General features: G+C 40.1%; 1 protein-coding gene across 4 annotated transcripts in view; it reads right to left on the reverse strand.

Annotated features, from left to right (window-relative positions):
* Window positions 1-17788, reverse strand: part of LOC138723838 (VPS10 domain-containing receptor SorCS1) — a 269305-nt gene that overhangs the window by 25930 nt on the left and 225587 nt on the right. For all 4 annotated transcript variants that reach the window (XM_069863214.1, XM_069863216.1, XM_069863215.1 and 1 more), the window contains exons 17-18: window positions 8707-8820; window positions 7529-7700 (exon numbers count right to left, since the gene is read on the reverse strand). In XM_069863214.1, the coding sequence (XP_069719315.1) occupies window positions 7529-7700; window positions 8707-8820 (286 nt within the window). The remainder of the gene's footprint in view (window positions 1-7528; window positions 7701-8706; window positions 8821-17788) is intronic.

Raw genomic sequence — 17788 nt, forward strand, 5'->3', positions numbered from 1 at the left:
CTGTCTGGAAGAATGCCGGTAAATTAATAACTGAGGACAGTTCATAAAATTGGCTGAAAGGACATTTAATTTACTTTGGTTTCATTTCCTTTTCTCCTTCTTTTTTTTTTGTGGTTTTTTTTTAGTTTGGATTTTGTTGTTGTTGTTTTTCTTTTCCCTTGAGAGAGAAACAGTCCTCTGGGTACCCAACTGGAAAGAAAGGTAACCACAGGAATGGTTGGCGTTGGGCAAGTTTCCACATCAGAAAAGGAAATGTGTGTGTGAGCATGAGAGGGAACTGTAACATAAGCTTTCTATTTCTCATGATGCCTCCTCCTCTTTTTTTTTAACCTGTGAAGGCAGAAATGGTGGAATGTGCTTGAATGGAAGGCAGGAGGTAGAGTGCTTTACCTGGGAATGGCAAGAAAGACAACTATTCCCAGATGCCATCTTTTTATAGATTGAAGTAGTAGTCATTACACTGCCTTGGCACTCCACTGGAAGCCTCCTTGCTACCAAATGGATGAGACAAAAGTAATTGTTGCTCTGTTCTGGAGGATCCCAGACTGAAAGATCTGCCTGGAGGAGAAGGATCTGGGGTGTTGATTGATAGCTGACTGAACGTGAGCCAACAGCGTGTGCAGGTGGCCAAGAAGGCCACTGGCATCTTGGCTTGTATCACAAATGGTGTGGCCAGGAGGTCCAGGGAGGTTATTCTCCCTCTGGAATCCTGTGTTCAGTTCTGGACCTCTCACCACAAGAAGGATGTTGAGGCTCTGGAGCGTGTCCAGAGAAGAGCAACTTTTCAGTAAAGTCATAATTCTAGGACAGAAGCTGTGTGGTTAAAACTGCACCATCATAGCGACCCTGCCGGCTTTATCATCCCTGAGCATATTTGTGGTCATGTAGTTGAAGCTTATTTCAGGTTGAGGTATGTTCTTCTGCATATTTGAGGAAGCAGAGGAGAATGAAAAAGGTGACAGCATTTTAGAAGAGCTCTGATTCTGCAAGTGTCAAAATTTGTGCTCTTATGAGTATTTTTTCTCGTCTTCATTTGTCCATAGCTGTGAAACCCGTAGCAGCTAAAGGTCCTGCCAGCGAAGGGAGCCATTAGTAAGGCATGCAAGATTTAGATTTCAATTTTTCTTCCAAATTCCCTATGGAGAAAATATGCTGACAGAGACATCTAAAAATCTAATTAGAGAAGAGCTTCAGCTGCTGTTCCCTCCATCTTTTTCATTTGTCTTGGCCTTTCCTGTTTTGTTTGAAAACGCTTTGAACTGGAAATACATTTTCCATTCAGTAAGATCCAGGCTATAACACTTCTCTGAAAATGCCACATTTTGAAAAGCTGACATTTACAATTCTAGCTTAAGAAGTGGGAGAAAAAAAGTCAGGAAAACAAAAAGACTGCCTTTAGACTTGTTCTAATGTTTTATCTGTGCCAGGTAAGGGCACGGGCAGAACAGGACAGGTAGAGAAAGCAGGTGAGCCAAAATCAAAACATTTTCCATACAACCCACACCTGATCTACATCAGTCCCAGCTGTCTCAGTCTCAGGCAGCTCTCCAGAGCCGTTTGCAAGTGGCTGTTTCACTGAGAGAACTTTTGTTTTGGAGCAATTTGATGCATATATACATACATATTGCATAAAACCTCTCCTATTGCTTTTATTCCAGCTTCTCCTTGTCATTCTGACAAGCCAAATACTACATTGTAGGGTTTTTCTGAGGCTTTTAGCTCGATTAAGGCAGACACAAACCTCCCTGCATTACTTCCACAGCCACAGCACTTGGAAGCAATCAGCACCGAGCTATCTTTGGGAAGCCTCCCTGGCCTTCGTTATAAAAGGTCTTCAATGCTAGCGCTCTTAGGCATCAAGGTAGAAATTTGCCAAGTTGGCTGCTTACAGCAATATCTCCACGTTCAGCTCCTACATTTTAATCCCACTAAGATAGTCAGCAACCAATTACAACAGCTGAAAAAAAAGGAAAGCACTTTTGATGGATGTTTTTTACTTTTTGCTATGTATATGCAACACGCACAAGCCTGGATATAAACTGAACTACACTGAAATCTTGATAAAGGCTTTGGTCCAACCAAGGACTTAAGCAAATGCTGAACTTTAAGCACGAGTACTCCTTTTAGCCAGGGGAGAAGCCCTGGGAATGAAAAAGAAGTTTCCCAAGGCTCCATATTATACCCTTTACCTCTACAAGTTTTAATATTAAAATGTCAATCTGAAATTTACTGTTTTCTAAGGGATTTTCTCATAAAATTTCCAGGGGGTTCCAAACATAAACAGAAGAGTCCCCTTGCCTGCCTCCACAAGACAAAAGTACATTTTTCCTGTATCTTGCCAAAAGAATAAAAGGCTAGAGCGTACAAAAGATCCAGATGCTTCTGAAAAACTCTGTGAAGCTTCCAGCCTCAGGGTATATCAAGAAAAAGCCCATACAGTTTGCAACAACAATTTTATGTTTTGATTACTTCTATACAGCTCTCAGTGTTTTGGTGTATGAGAGAAGTGAGACCCACTTAGCAGCGTTCTCTCTCAGACACTCCATTTGAATCTTGCCCAGAAGGCCATAATAATGAATTTTCCTTATTGAATTCCAGTATTTTGATCTAAATAGATGCATTAAAACAACGAAACACAGTTCAAGGTTTTTAATTATGGTTCCCACGTTTCAGATTTAGTTTTTAAGCCTCCAATTATGCATCGACTTGTGCATCTTCCTTACAGATGTTGATAATGGATTTAATTATCCTTTGCAAGAGACCAACACTACTGATTTTGGATTATCGTCATAGATTAATGTTTTGTGCTTTCTTTAGATTAACCCTTTCCCCTCTTTGGCATACTCCTGTCACTGTCAGAAAACATCCAACTTTTGATATTTTCATTGTGACTGAATATCTAACATGGGACACTTTCAGTCTAGGCATGTTTAAAGCATATGCTTAATTGTAATCAAATATTCAAATCCAACTTGATTTAAGCACTGAAAAACATGCTTCCTTGTGTAAATTCCTACTTTCAGAGAGACAGTCCTAGATTTTTAAAATGAATGGAAATATGTTTTTGATCAGAATAATTAGCTTTATACTTTTCACAGGCAGTGCTTCTTTTTCTACGCCAATACAGCTAATTGTACTAATCAAATCACTCATTCTGACTGCCAGTTGTGCGAGCCAGACTCAGCTATGAGCTTTTTCCACAAGACTAGATCTTCTGCGCTTCACAGGAATCAGTAAGTACAGCCTCTCAGGATTATGCAGAATAATTCAATTTGTGTGACTGGAGGTGCATTAGATGATGGTAGTGCTGTGCATCATCATGAAGGAGAGGTCAACTTTCATACATTTTCATGGAATTTCAGCAGTGAATTTAAAAATGCATGAAAGGCTCTGATTTCTTCCAAACAGCCCATCATCAGCAGTAATACAGAAAATGCAATTATAATTCAAATGACAGTGGTATAGGGGAGGGGATGTACTAACCCTTCATCTGTGTGTCATTAACAGGAAAGCGGTAGTGTTAGTAAGGTAAACAACCACAATTCAGAATGTGCATTGAAAGTTAGGAATGAAGGTTTCATATTTCTGTAATCATTACTAACTTGCAACATCAGAATGCAACATCAGAAGAGTGAAGACAGTAGAATACTTCAAAAGAACACAGACTATGCTTTTAAGTACTACTAGCTTTGCATCTTTAATTCAAGTATATCAACAATCAAAATAATCCTAATGCTAAGCCCATCTCCAGAGACTTCAGCTGAGTTGAATTCTGAATTGCACAAAATAACGGTGCTGAGGTGGAAAATGATGATGGTACTGTCCCACACAGCAGGGTCCCCAAGCTCATTAAATGTACCTAAGACGTAACATACCTTGTGCAGCCATTTACTAACATTGTTATTACTAAAAACCATAACAGTGTTTAGGAAATTCAGGGCTCTATTTGTATATTCACACAAGAAGAGAGTGTACTTTGGCCTTACGAGCATTCAGCACATAAATGGAAGGCACGAGGGGGAAAGCAAAACTCTGTTTTCAAATGAGGGAATAAAAAAAGCAGAAATGTTACATTTCTTACTCAAGGTCATGCAGCAAGAGCTCAGAGCGTAGCTCAAGAATAAATTCAGACTGCCTGAATTCTAGCACACGGCTTGAACTGTAGGAATAAATGAGCTTTCCCCACACATTAGTCTAATCCAAACATTGTATAGCAGCAGCAAGCCGTCAAAAGCTGGCCAAAATCTACTCCCAGTGGAGTGATGTTGTCAAGCGAGAACTGAGGCAGACCTGGAACGACAAAGACTTTTGGTTGTCATTTATAAAAAATAAATTAGAGGAGGCAGTTTCTGTGTGAATTATCTGTAATGAAACAGCCAAAGCCCTGAACCTTTCTGCCCTGCAAGTCTTAACCATCCATTTTGTAAGCAAAGATGTGTGAGCAATCAGATGAAACAAGTTTGAAAGCCATTGTGTTAAACAGCGCTATTCTGGGGGCTGTAGCTTTCAACGTCTCTGCTGAAGCAGTACGGAAAGCACAAGTGTCTGACGTTCATACCGATGACTCAAACACACAAATAACAATTGGGTTTGTGACAGGCGAGAGATCTACACGACCATGTGGTCAGGAAGGCAGGCAGAAACAACGCCCACTTAATAAAACTTCTCTATTTTCTACAGTAGAACAGCAAAATATGTCAATGACATTGGGTGAAGAACATCAGCAGGAAAACTGGCTTTGTAATTTTTGGTTTGGGTTTCTTTTGCTGCTGTGTGAAAATAAAGTAAAGATTCAGGTTGTTTAGGTTGTTGGACACTGCTGTGTGAGAGGTAGCAGCCATGGGTCCGTGCATACAGCCTAGGCTAGAAGAAAAGATTAACCTTTAAACTGTCTATGATTCTGTAAAATCAATATCTATTCTATAAAAGGATGGTTGTTCTTTTGTTGGGTTAACTTTTCTAATGAGTGGTGTGATTTTTGTTACTGAAAAAGTTGATTTGGTAAATCCTTTAATGCAATTATGCTGCTATTGACCATATTTTATTCTCCTGAAGCTTGCATAGAGCTGGGCAAATTTCTTCTTTGCTGAATATTACTTTTGCTGCAATAACAGCCTGAAGACATTCTCAGATTGGGCCAAATTCACCCAAAAGTTCGGTTAGTTGCTCTGTAAGCTCTTTATATTGACAAATCTGGGAACAGGAGGTCAAGATTCATCTAACAGGGAGAATAATCAGAAAGGCTGGAGGCTGACAATGCTGTTTCAGCTCTCAGACCAATTCCTAAATTCCGCTACATTTTCTTTATTAGATGTAGTGAAAGAAGGGCCCCTTTTAGATCTCCTTAGAAGATGACTTGCTCATCAAATCATACTTACATGCTCCCTGATACACAGCATGAGAAAGACAGTGTCTCCTAATGGAGAAGGTGTTGCTTCCAGACTCCACTGAATCTTGAAGGAGGGTTATCAAAAAAGGACCAGAATCAACAGAAAAGACTGAACATTTCACAGCATGTCCCTGTTTGACAGAGCACTCAGGGCACTCCTAAAGGATATATGAGCTGAAACACCTACAGAAGGAAGAGCAGGACATTTCCCACCTCTCCCTCTGACTGTTGGCATAATTCTTTGATAATTTTGTGAACGACTTCTCAGGTTACCCATCTACTTCTTTCAATCTTTTAAAACTTTGCTAAGAATAAAAGACCAATGCAATGAGCATTTTTTGAGCAGCATATAACATCACCTTTCTTGATTGAATTTTTTTTTTCCTCTTTAGCCTGAAGACATTAAATCTAATTTTGGACTCTATTCTTTCACCTTTAAACAGAGAAATCAATAATTTATTCAGATTAAATTATATGTTTGTATTGATATTACAGCATCTACATTACCAACATTTTATGACTGTCACTACTGAAATAAAGTGACCACATTTTGGAGAAAATTAACATTTAGGTCAAACAACTGCTGCAGGTTAGGTATGATTTACTGTATGTTATTTTTGTTACAAATAAGGACACCTGTTTGTGGGGGAAAGCACCAATAATAGAGATGTAAACCCTCTCCTTCCCCTAAAACTAGGCTTCAGATATTATCCTTAATTTTCCTTCCTTGCTATAGATTACATTTACTATGGAGAAAGTCAGAAGTAATTTCCATGAATGCTCTAAGCTGTAAAGGGATCCACATCGTGCCTTAGTGTAAAAGCATAGTTGTCTTAGGATTTATTGGCCAGCTACGCAGGAAAAAAGAGGGTGAAAGTTTAAAGAATTCAAATTGAATTAGGGAGGAAGAGAAAATAGTCCCTTTGTGGATGTTATTCTTTGATTCTTTGGAAGCCTAAAATTGAACACAGGTGAAGAAATGCTGACAAGAAACACAGCTGAAAAGATTTTAGACTTTTTTTCCTAAGGATTCAGAAATTGAGGGAGCAGAAGAGTAAAGTACTAAATAAGGTACAGATGTAACAAGCACATAAGCTCTGATCAGTCTGAATCAGCTTCTCATTTGCAGTCAATTTCAGACTTAATGCTGTTGCTGACATCTTGAGATTTCATCTACAAATACCCAAGGAACAGTACCAACTTGTGTGATAGGGAAAGACCTGCACGTGTGCCTGCATGTGCTTTTAACTATGTTTGGTTGAAACTCAGTGGCAAATAAAAAGGAAAATTCCATTTCAAACAGAACAAGAAGTCAAAAGCACGGGTAAAGCTGGGGATTAAGATTCAAACTTACACTCGCTAGTTCTGCTGAGATATTCACAACCCAAATCAGTTCTCTGTTTTTATTAGCTTCTCCCACCCATTACCTTTCACAACACAATAAACTTTGAGTCTTATCATCTCCACACATCATCAATTACTTCTTCCAAGCATACTCTGCCCCAGCTACATCAGGGAGCCGACTGACTTCATCCCACACTCGCTTGGTTCACTTCATAGAATCATAGAATCACCAGGTTGGAAGAGACCCAACAAATCATCGAGTCCAACCATTCCTATCAAACACTAACCCATGTCCCTCAGCACCTCATCCACCTGTCCCTTAAGCACCTCCAGGGAAGGTGACTCAACCACCTCCCCGGGCAGCCTCTGCCAGTGCCCAATGACCCTTTCTGTGAAAATTTTTGTCCTAATGTCCAGCCTGAACCTCCCCTGGTGGAGCTTGAGGCCATTCCCTCTCGTCCTGTCCCCTGTCACTTGGGAGAAGAGCCCAGCACCCTCCTCTCCACAACCTCCTCTCAGGGAGTTGTAGAGAGCAATGAGGTCTCCCCTCAGCCTCCTCTTCTCCAGGCTAAACACCCCCAGCTCTCTCAGCCGCTCCTCATAAGGCCTGTTCTCCAGCCCCCTCACCAGCTTCGTTGCTCTTCTCTGGACTCGCTCCAGAGCCTCAACATCCTTCTTGTGGTGAGGGGCCCAGAACTGACCCCAGGATTCAAGGAGCCTTCTCACTAGGCTTTTGTCTGGTATGAGTCAGGCTCAAATACACCCGCAGGTCTTGGGATGCAGCACAGAGCCTACCTCTTCCAGTTGCACCAGGAAAGTGACGTTGTGTCCTTGCTCGGCTGTCAGTTTGCCATCAGATGTGACTATGCGAAGGCCCTGGGGGGCTTTGCCGGGACACTGCTGGGGTTTTGCCGTATACCGTTCTCCCACACCATCCGTGCAGTTGTTAGAAACAACTTTCCGGTACCTGCATAGCGAAAGAGAAATCTGTGCAAGATGCTGACATAACAGAGTAAACCGGGAACAGGGAAGCATATTTTGAGGTTTCTTTAGACTAAGGAGATTGGAAGAAAACACATTCCCAAGTATATTTTAACATTTGTCTCAGTCAAGCGTTTCTCATGTGTTGAATGTACAAGTAGTTAATACTGTTCTTAATAGCATGTAGTATTTTCCTGAATAGCTCATCCATATACCACATATTAATAAATTGCCTAAAACATAACATTGTATGATGAGCTGTTACATATTAAATAACCGTAAAGTTATAAATAAATGATATAGCCATACAGTATGGAATGGTTTCCAGTTATTATACTGTTAGGCACAGTTAAACAGCTTTTCTTACATGCTCTCCACTTCTCAGTAGTTATGAGGCAACTCTTTCTAAAGATGCAGCCCTCAAGAGCTACAGAAATAAGAGAGTTTAAGAAAAAAACAAAATTCTGCCTATCTTTGTGTGCAAAATGCCAAAACACAGCTTTGCTTCCTTTGTTTGCTTTAATCACTTGCACTGGAATTTAAGTGTGAGGTCAATATCTTAACTTAAACTACATCTGCCACTAACCTCCAAAAGGCACAAAGAAAAATCAGCATTCGGGGTAGCTGCCCCTCTATTAATTCAGCTCACATACACATCAGTTTTGTCTCTTTCCTTTGTTTTCCACTATTTCTGCCTCACCTGATCCCACACAATTTTAAGAGGAATCTTTTCAGAGAATTCAATGATTTGGCCTTTGCCTTATTGTTTTCCCTCTAAGTTTCTTTATGGTATAATTTTTCCAGGAAAGGTCTGAACTATATTTGATGGAGAGCTGGAGTGCCAGACTATGCATCCTAACAAACTCAGTGAAGAAGAGGTCCCAGGGGCTTCAGCCAGCTTTGAGATGCCTATAGTAACTGCAATCTGTAGTTGTCGTTGGGTTGGAGTACACAGGGGTGCTCTAGCTAAAAAAATCTGGTGTGTTACTTACCCAGTGCTGTTGAGATAACTCTGTCCAAGGCTACAGTCTTTTGACAAGGAAGATGGGTTATACCAGAATGCTGGTAAACACTGCCCATTGCTGTGACGTTCATATCCATAGTCACTGTTGTGGCATTAAAAGAAATAGTCACATAAAAACCGAAAGAACAGACACAAGTATTAGCTCATATTCTCCTCTACTGATACAAGCATAGATTTTCCTCAACCTGTTTACCAGGAATTATGAATTTCTTTTAATTAATATAACAGATTCTTCATCCTGCTTCAGCTTTTTGGGGGAGTAGGAGGGAGGAGAATTACTTTACATAATGTCCCAGTATAAACAAGCAGAACCAGGCCAGGTAGTTCATGAGCTATTGCCTTCACTTTTCTCCCTCCACAATTCAACAGTTCTTCTCAAGTTCAGCTCTAGACTCAATAATAATAACATCTAGAGATCTAAGCAAAGTTCAGTCACTGCTGTCCCAGTCATAGAAAACTGAAATGCTAAATAGTTAATTGTATTTGGAAACTATATCGTATAAGCTATAGAGGAGAAAGTACAGCCTTGAAACAGCTCTCAACTGAAGGCATTAACAGCATATTTGGTAATAGAAAAGACGGCTGCAATCTTCAATTCTATTTGTGTTTGAAAGTGGAAATTCTACAAAACCAAAATGTTAGAAACAAGAAGTCAAACTGTGATCTTTTGTCCTAATTTGGGTTCAGCTATGACTAAATTTGTTTTGGTTCCACTAAAAATAAACAGTTCCATTTGGTTTTGATTCTAGGTAAACAGAGATTCTATGATTGTTATTGTGGAACAAGTAAACAAATCGAACTCCTGTTTAATAAGCATTCTGTTCACATGTGTTTGCACTTTCCAGCCATTGAATAATGAGGATTGTTTGGTTGGAAAAATCACTCTTATTGCTTTTGCTAAGCTTTCTCCATAGCCTATTATGGAGAAGTTAATGGGATGCCAATTTCTAAGAACAGCTACATGAAATCCACCAGCTCCATTCCTGGATTCCAGTTGCAACGTGATCCTTGATTTTAAAATGGTACTTCTTTGCAAAGCAATTTTTTTTTGTTGTTTATTATCTTTAATGTCTTGGAATCAAGTAGCCTGATATTCTAAAAGACGATTAGGGCAGCATCAGATTATGCGATTAAAGGCTCGTTTTTGTGTACTTAAAGAAGCAGAGAGGGAAAAAAGGAGGCAGAGGAATCTCAGTAACCTCTCAGAGCTGGTGGAGCCCCTGCCTGAGCTCCTCCCAGGGCTGTCACAAGAGACCATCAGCCCATGGCCAGGGCCAGGTACTGGACAGAGTGGGGAGTCTAAGACTAAACACAGGTGGAATCAATATATTATGTAAGTTTACAGTGCACACATTTTCCACAAATGGAATTTCATGTTCATCAGCCAGAGAGTGGAGCAGAATAAGCCAACTGGAGTGCTGTGAGAGGGCTGTGTTTGCTGTTTGTGTTAATCTGTGCCACCAGCCATGTACATACGCATAAATGTGTGTGCCCTTGCACGTGTGCCTATCAGGAGCAAATGCTCAACCTCGCTACTGCCTGGGTCAGCAGACACAGAGCTGCAGCAGCTTAACCTCTATCAGGCTACTGGATTCAGCATCTCCTAACAGGTGGCAGTGTTATCAATGATATTTCTAGAATATTATTAACAACACAAATGTTTAATGTTACGAAGACTTTTCTCACATATTTTTCTTCTTTCTAGACCTGAGCCCAAAAATTTAATGAATCACTATTAAACAATTTTAAGACGTCTGGTAGTGATCTAAAATATGAGACAAAGAAAAAAAAAGATAATATTTTGCAATTAATTTTTGTTAAATGTCTTAGATTTTTATCAAAAGCTTGACATTAAGAAGAATTTTGTCACCTCTTTTTACTTCTGCCTGTAACTTTTCCTTCGCTATCAAGAAAAAAAATGTTTTGACATAATCTAAAAAAGGAGAAATTATAAATATGGCATTAAACAAAAGCAAATTAAAGCTGCATATCACTTGGGAAATCTCCTAAACATCCATTAGGCTGCACAACTGTTTCAAAGGAACATTTTGACAGCCGTGGTGCTTGGGATATCTACAATAAGTAATTGAGAGCATACTCCAGGAAACAGCAATGAAGTAGATGACCTATATGGTCTTTTCCTCAGTTTTTTGATTGAATTTTCATCAATCTATTTACTCAGATGCTAGTGACTGAACACTGCTTAATTGTTTTGGAAGCATCATCCAGCCTGTTCTCCCACTGCCATGTGTTTCTCTAATCATCCTTGTTGGAATAAGAAAACTATAGCTGCAGAATACACTTTATAATAAAGAATAACACCATTCAAATTTGCTTAGAGAAAGCAAATATTTACATACACGTGGAACACCTTTATTTAATTCATTTGTCAACACTCTGCATCACTGTAGTGCTAAGTTATCACGTGTCACTCTAATTAAAAAGTCATAGCACCGTATACACACAATGTTCTGTAATCAGCTAAGTGAAAACAAAACAAAATAATACAGTGAAACCTGCCTCAGAGGGTATCAGTACCCACAGCCCAATTTGATGCAGTAGAGATTCCTTACATCTAGACTCATGTCATAGTTTTGGTCCCTGTTAGTGCCTGCACATCTGGACAAGCCAAGCTTGATTTAACTAGGTTTGACTATATTTGGATCGTATTTCTCAAAGTCAAGAGAATGAAATCACAGGATTTTCCACAGCAGAAATAGTTCTAAGCACAGAAGTTTCACAGTGTCATTTTCAGGCTTGCAAATCGTCTGGCTCATTACGGCCCTACAGAAATATCATCCTAGTAAATGACATGAATTGCTGTTCCATATCTCTCTACAGATGCACCAGCCTCCCGTTCACCTCTGCAGTCTCGGAATCTAATGAATTCCTTGGCCACAGGCTGGTACATGCAGAACACTGATGCTGACAACAAATTGCTGCCTACAATTTGGCACAACAGGTTTTGTAGCAATCAACAAGCATTAGCATCAATTGGATTGCCATAGCATGAGCCAGTAGAGCAAAATCCAAAAAAACAGGGAAGGCATCAGCTTTAGACTGCAATCAGCTAGTGGAATCATTGCCTGGTAACTGGGAATTGGGATTTGCATATATTGATGATATTTTGTGCCTGCCTGAAAAGAACTCAGGTGAAATAGATAATGTACCTAGAGAGAAAGTGTAGTGCATTTACCACCAGGGATTAGAATAAAATAAGAGTATTTCAGTTGGAAGGGACCTACAATGATTACCTAGTCCAACTGCATGACAAATTCAGGGCTGAACAAAAGTTAAAGCACATTATTGAGTGTATGTTCCAAATGCCTCTTAAACACTGACAGGCGTGAGGCTTGGGGCTTCAACGACCTCTCCAGGAATCCCTTTCCAGGGCTTGACTAACCCCTGGGTAAAAAAGTACTTCCAAATGCACGATCTAATCATCCCCTGGCACAAATTTGAGCCATTCCCATGAATCTTATCACTGGATACCAGGGAGAAGAGTTGAGAACCTCCTCTCCACTTCCCTTCCTGAGGAAGCTGCAGAGAGCAATGAGATCACCCCTCAGCCTCCTTTTCTCCTAACATGGACTTGTTAGATTTCATTCCATTAATTATAGTCCAGTGCTCCAATATATCTAGATCCCTCTGCAAGGGACTGTTTAATCAGTATGAAGCAGCCTATCATCTGGCTCCCACTGACAATGGTTTTACCCTATCCACCTTTATTAGTTTAAACTGAAATCCTATTTGTCTTAATGGAGTCAGACTGCAAATCCTTCTCTGCAACTAGAGACAGATACAAATTCATTCCAGAATTTCGGTACCCCTGCTCAAAGTTGATGGTAAATTCCCAAATGTAAGATTAATGGTTGGACTCGGTGATCCGGTGGGTCTCTTCCAACCTGGTTATTCTGTGATTCTGTGATTCTGTGATTATTTCCACAGGTAGCAGTCAGAGGAAAGAGAAATTCCTTAAGGAAGTTTATAGTTCAAATACAGACCTGACAAATATGCTATCACGGAAGAACTGTAAATCCATGTGAAATTATTAAAATCACAACAGTTTAAGATCTAGAAATAACCAGTTAAATCAGATGATTTAGTGCCATGCTCCTATCTTCTAAAAATCAAGAGATGACGTAAGATGTTACCACAGGGCTTCCTTAACACTAGCAGCTTCACCTTAAGGTCAGCTACACTAGAAACTCAAAATACTACTTGCAGGTGTGTATGCAGCTCTTTATAAACTCTTCAGACATTAAGTGGAGTGGAATTGGGGTATTTATGATCATAGTCACCTTTGTTCTACAATTTCCGAAAGCTCTTGTAGAAAAAAAAGTCATCATTATCTAATACTGTGGTAAGATATAAGTAGAGATTTCTCTTAAAGGGAAGCTGTTCTTGCTTCCCAGTACTATGGAATCTGATACAGGGTTTATCTCAGAGAAGGATGGATTCAGTGGCAGTTAGAATTATGGATTTACAAAGGCATATGATTATAATTGTATCACAGTATTTGGAGTACAAGCCACACCAGCTTATGTTAACAGGAAACCTAAAATCCCCCAAATCTTTCCAGTAAACCCATATCTGGTAGATACCTAGACCTCTAAAGACCCAGAGAGGCACTGTAGACTTGGCACAGCGAATCTGCGTTTTCCACAAACATTCAAAATGAGTAAAAAATGCATTCAAACCCATTCATTAACCAACCAAGCATACCTCAATAGTAAAGCAAAATTAGCTAGCCTAAGGGTGTAAATGTAAGTGTATTTCAAAACTGGCACCTCCACGATCATCTGAACCAATAAATGGTAACACACAAAGCCAAGAGTCTGGTCACATTCAGTATCTGCCTTCTGCCTTGCTTTGTCAGGATAGTTTCTCATGATGCAGGATGCAAATGTTTCAGCGCGAGAACGAAACCTAGCAGGCAGGTCTGTTATTTAAGCGTGAGACAATAAAAAAGAAGCAGCAAGATTCCTGCTGATATCATCGGTGAAATAAATATGTCTGATTCTCAACTGCACAAAGGCTCCTCTGCACCTCTCTGGGTATCCAAGCTGCTAGCACCAGCATCAGCAGGCTCCTATTTCCCATAAAGCTGTGAGATATGGGGATACTGATAGGAGAAGCCCTCGGTATTAATGGCAGTGGGTTCACAGAGAGGACTGAGGAAGCGATACTTAAAGTTTCTATTAAAGGACCTGGGAGACAGGTAGCCAAAGGATGAACGGTGCCGAAGATTTCCATCTGTGTCTCGGAGGTGTTTCTACTGAAGAGATATTGCCATAATAACACTCAAACGGCAGGAAGGAACACAATGTAAGGAAAGCGGGTAAATGATGCTTTAATAACACACAAGCAACGGTGTCATCCATTTACCCAATTCAATTAAATGAAGAAGGACAATCTCTTATCCATCCCGCTGCCAGGACAGGCTTGCCCAGGGCTCTGCTGGTTCCACTATTTCTGCAGCGCTGTTGCCCTCTGCCTGCGAGCTGCAGCCCTTCCACCGAGCCCAGCTCTGCACCTCCAGCCCTTGGGAAGCTAGAGAAACTACAGGCATTTCTAATGTTGCTCAGTTTTGCTGCTGTGCAAAACAATAATAAAAAAAAATGCGCCCTTTTCTCTGAGAAAGAACTAGACTGAATACAAATTTGAAATGAACCTGGAGTTTGAGGATATTACCTGCAGAAAAAAAAAAAAAAACAAACTTATAAAATCTTTATGTCTTTTATAACCAGCAATTTTTTCCCCCTGAACTGATAAAAAGGCACTCACAGGATTAATAGCAATAATACTAGGGCTTTTTTTCCACTTTACCTGACCACACAGATACCTCTTGAGGAGCGGCTGAGAGAGCTGGGGGTGTTTATCCTGGAGAAGAGGAGGCTGAGGGGAGACCTCATTGCTCTCTCCAACTCCCTGAAAGGAGGTTGTGGAGAGGAGGGAGCTGGGCTCTTCTCCCAAGGGACAGGGGACAGGACAAGAGGGAATGGCCTCAAGCTCTGCCAGGGGAGATTTAGGCTGGACATTAGGAACAAATTTTTCACAGAAAGGGTCATTGGGCACTGGCAGAGGCTGCCCAGGGACAGGGTTGATTCACCTTCCCTGGAGGGGTTTAAGGCACGGGTGGACGAGGTGCTGAGGGACATGGTTTAGTGTTTGATAGGAATGGTTGGACTCGATGATCCAGTGGATCCTTTCCAACCTCTTGATTCTATGATTCTTTTATTTGAAGCTCTGCCAAGCTTAGATAACAATTTTTTTCTCCATGCAAATTCAGTGTTTAAACAGCAAAGAAAGCCCTATTCTGACTTGGGCAGGGATTGTTGTCTTCTTTAATTCTGTATAGAAGTCTGGGTCCTTTGGTAACCATTGATACTAATACAAAAAGCTACCCAGTTTATTTCAAGATTGCAAAATCAAGTGCAGTTAGCTAAGGGGCTTTTCTCTACCTGGGGGATACATGAGCCCTTCACTCTCCTCCAATTAAGAGCCCTGCACAGAAAAAAAGATAAATAGAGAATTCAAAAGCACTGCTGAAGTGTCATGAATGAGGATGATGAAAGTGTTTCTTCCTTTTGCAGGAAGGACCTCACAGAGGACAACCTTCCACAGCAAGAATTCATTCATCCGCTTTCCTCCAAATGCCTCTCTGGCCCAAACTCTGCTGGGTGCATTGGCACTGAAACCTTGCACAGAGTTCAACAAGACAGGTACTGAATGCTGCAGCAGAGCAGTAGCTTTGCTTTTTTAGTGCATTAAAACCAGGCTAAGAAAATTACAGGCTAAGAAATTCATTAAAGCCAGGAGAATTGGTTTGGTTTTTTGTTTTTTTTCCCTGCCATCTCTTTTTTCCTTCCTTGATAAACCTCTGTTTCCTGTTCCCTGTGGCATTTCTGTCCTTCTCTGACAAATCTATGTAAAACTATGCTCCTGACTGTATTAAGTAGATAAATAAGTAATGAATATTGCTGGTAAATATTTCTGAACTGGATGCTTAAAGAAACATGGCAGTCTTTTTTTTTTTTTTTCATCAGAGGCAGTGTGGGAGGAAACTGAAATGGATAAAATAAAAATCCAGATCTGAGGACTGTAGGAAGAACAAGAGCTCAGAGAGAACTGGAGAAGATCATGATAATCAGCTCTAAGCCAAAACTGGTCCCATCAGAAGGAAGAAGGCCCTCCGAGGCCACAGGGCTCTCTAGCAGTCAGGGCACCACAGAGACCTGCAGTATTTTTACTACAATTTTTCTCATTCTGCTTTTAACAAGATGACTTTCAGGAAGTTGTAATTCTTCCTCTTCCAACAACTTCGAGGGTTCTTGTTGGTGCCTGTGAATGTGAACGTCTTCTGTACATGCGCAACCATCCAAGCTTTCTCTTAGAGATTCTCTCACAACCCAGCAGGACTTTTGGACTAGGTTTCCTCAAAGTGAATGTAAAAGAAACAAAAGCACGTTTCCCCCAGCAAACATCACTGTGGTACTTCTGTTCTTTATCTATCAATAAAGTTTTGTAGTAGTGAACCACACAATCAATTTTAATGAAATAAAAGCATACATTCCCAGAGAGAGAGAGAGGGGATTTCTGGAAGGAAAGTCTATTTTTTATCAAAAGCATATCACAAATGTGCATCCCTTATGAATTTAAAGGGCTTAACCACTGTGAGTCAATCCCACTAGTTATTTTCTTGAGCCTGGGCATGAGCTTGGCACAGCCTCTCTCTTCAAGAGAGTCAAAATCTTCAGAGAACTTCAGAACTTCTTTCATATTCATGGTTGGTTTTTTGTTTTTTTGTTTTCTATTTGGGTGCTTTCTTGTTCACATTACTAGATATACTCAAAGAGTAATAGCCAATCAATAATTAAACGGTTAAAATCCAGAACCTTTGGGCACCTGATGATGAACTGCACGCAAAACTGAGGCATCTTCTCCCTAACAAAGTCATCACTGGAAGATGGGGAAATCATCAGGAAACCATATTCAGAGAATGAATGCCCAAGTATGCTCATAATTTTTATTATTTGGTGCAAGATGATTTACTTCTTTTGACACATGGAAAAGACTGCTGTGATTCTGTGATTTCATACAGAAAAATCAATTTAACTATAGTTATGAGAGAGTGAGAAGGGAAATGCTGTAAATTTCCATGGTCCTGGAGTGAAATAATATAGTAATAAACAAAATATTTCTAAGATGAACCTCTTCAGGGTGCATGCTACAGATTCTGGGTTTAATTAACAACATGGCACAGATTTAACTGGGCAAGGCACAAAGCATGTTTATCAGCACTGTCAAAGATCTATCATTTCTCTCTTCTGAGGTACTCAGGACTGTCTCAGACTTGGAGAAAACAGGTGATAGAGAGATTTCAATAATGCACAGAGAGATTTCAATAATGCAGTTCCCTGCCTTTTCTGTGCAAATTACTGTGAGTCAGCAGGAATCATGAAATGAAACCAGAGGCTTAAGAGTTTATCACACCATTCATAACTCACCAATGGACCCCATTTCCCGCAGCGTACAGCAGAGGAGAAAAGGCTTCAGAAGGTGACTAAACCAAATCATGAACATGATGTCTATCCAATACTACCACATATGATACTTCAGATATAACAAACAATGCAGGAATTCCCTAGATACTTGATCTCATGAAGCTGAAGGCTTACTTTGCACATGCATATATTTACCTTTACACATGTACACACGTGTCTGTGTATTTATAAAGAATTTGTTTTCCTTTTACACACACTATGTATGTCTTACCTACTACTTTCACAGCTACCTCTAGTCATTGCTGAGGTTAGATGTGCTAAACAGTCTTAACGCTGCCCAGAGCTCTGATGTGACCTGGAAAATGGTCTGTTCAGCATCAGTTTTGTGGGAGGCTTAATTTAATACCTTAAATTAAGGTATTAATTTCTTTCTTTCTTTCTTTTGACATGCCTGCATTATCAGGGGGCAACCTATTTAGCTACTTGCATGTTTATAAACATCTACTCTGAGCTCTGCACTGGTGTGGTAGAAAAAACATAGTT

Source organism: Phaenicophaeus curvirostris, chromosome 9 (assembly GCF_032191515.1).
Source record: "Phaenicophaeus curvirostris isolate KB17595 chromosome 9, BPBGC_Pcur_1.0, whole genome shotgun sequence".
Taxonomy (NCBI): domain Eukaryota; kingdom Metazoa; phylum Chordata; class Aves; order Cuculiformes; family Cuculidae; genus Phaenicophaeus; species Phaenicophaeus curvirostris.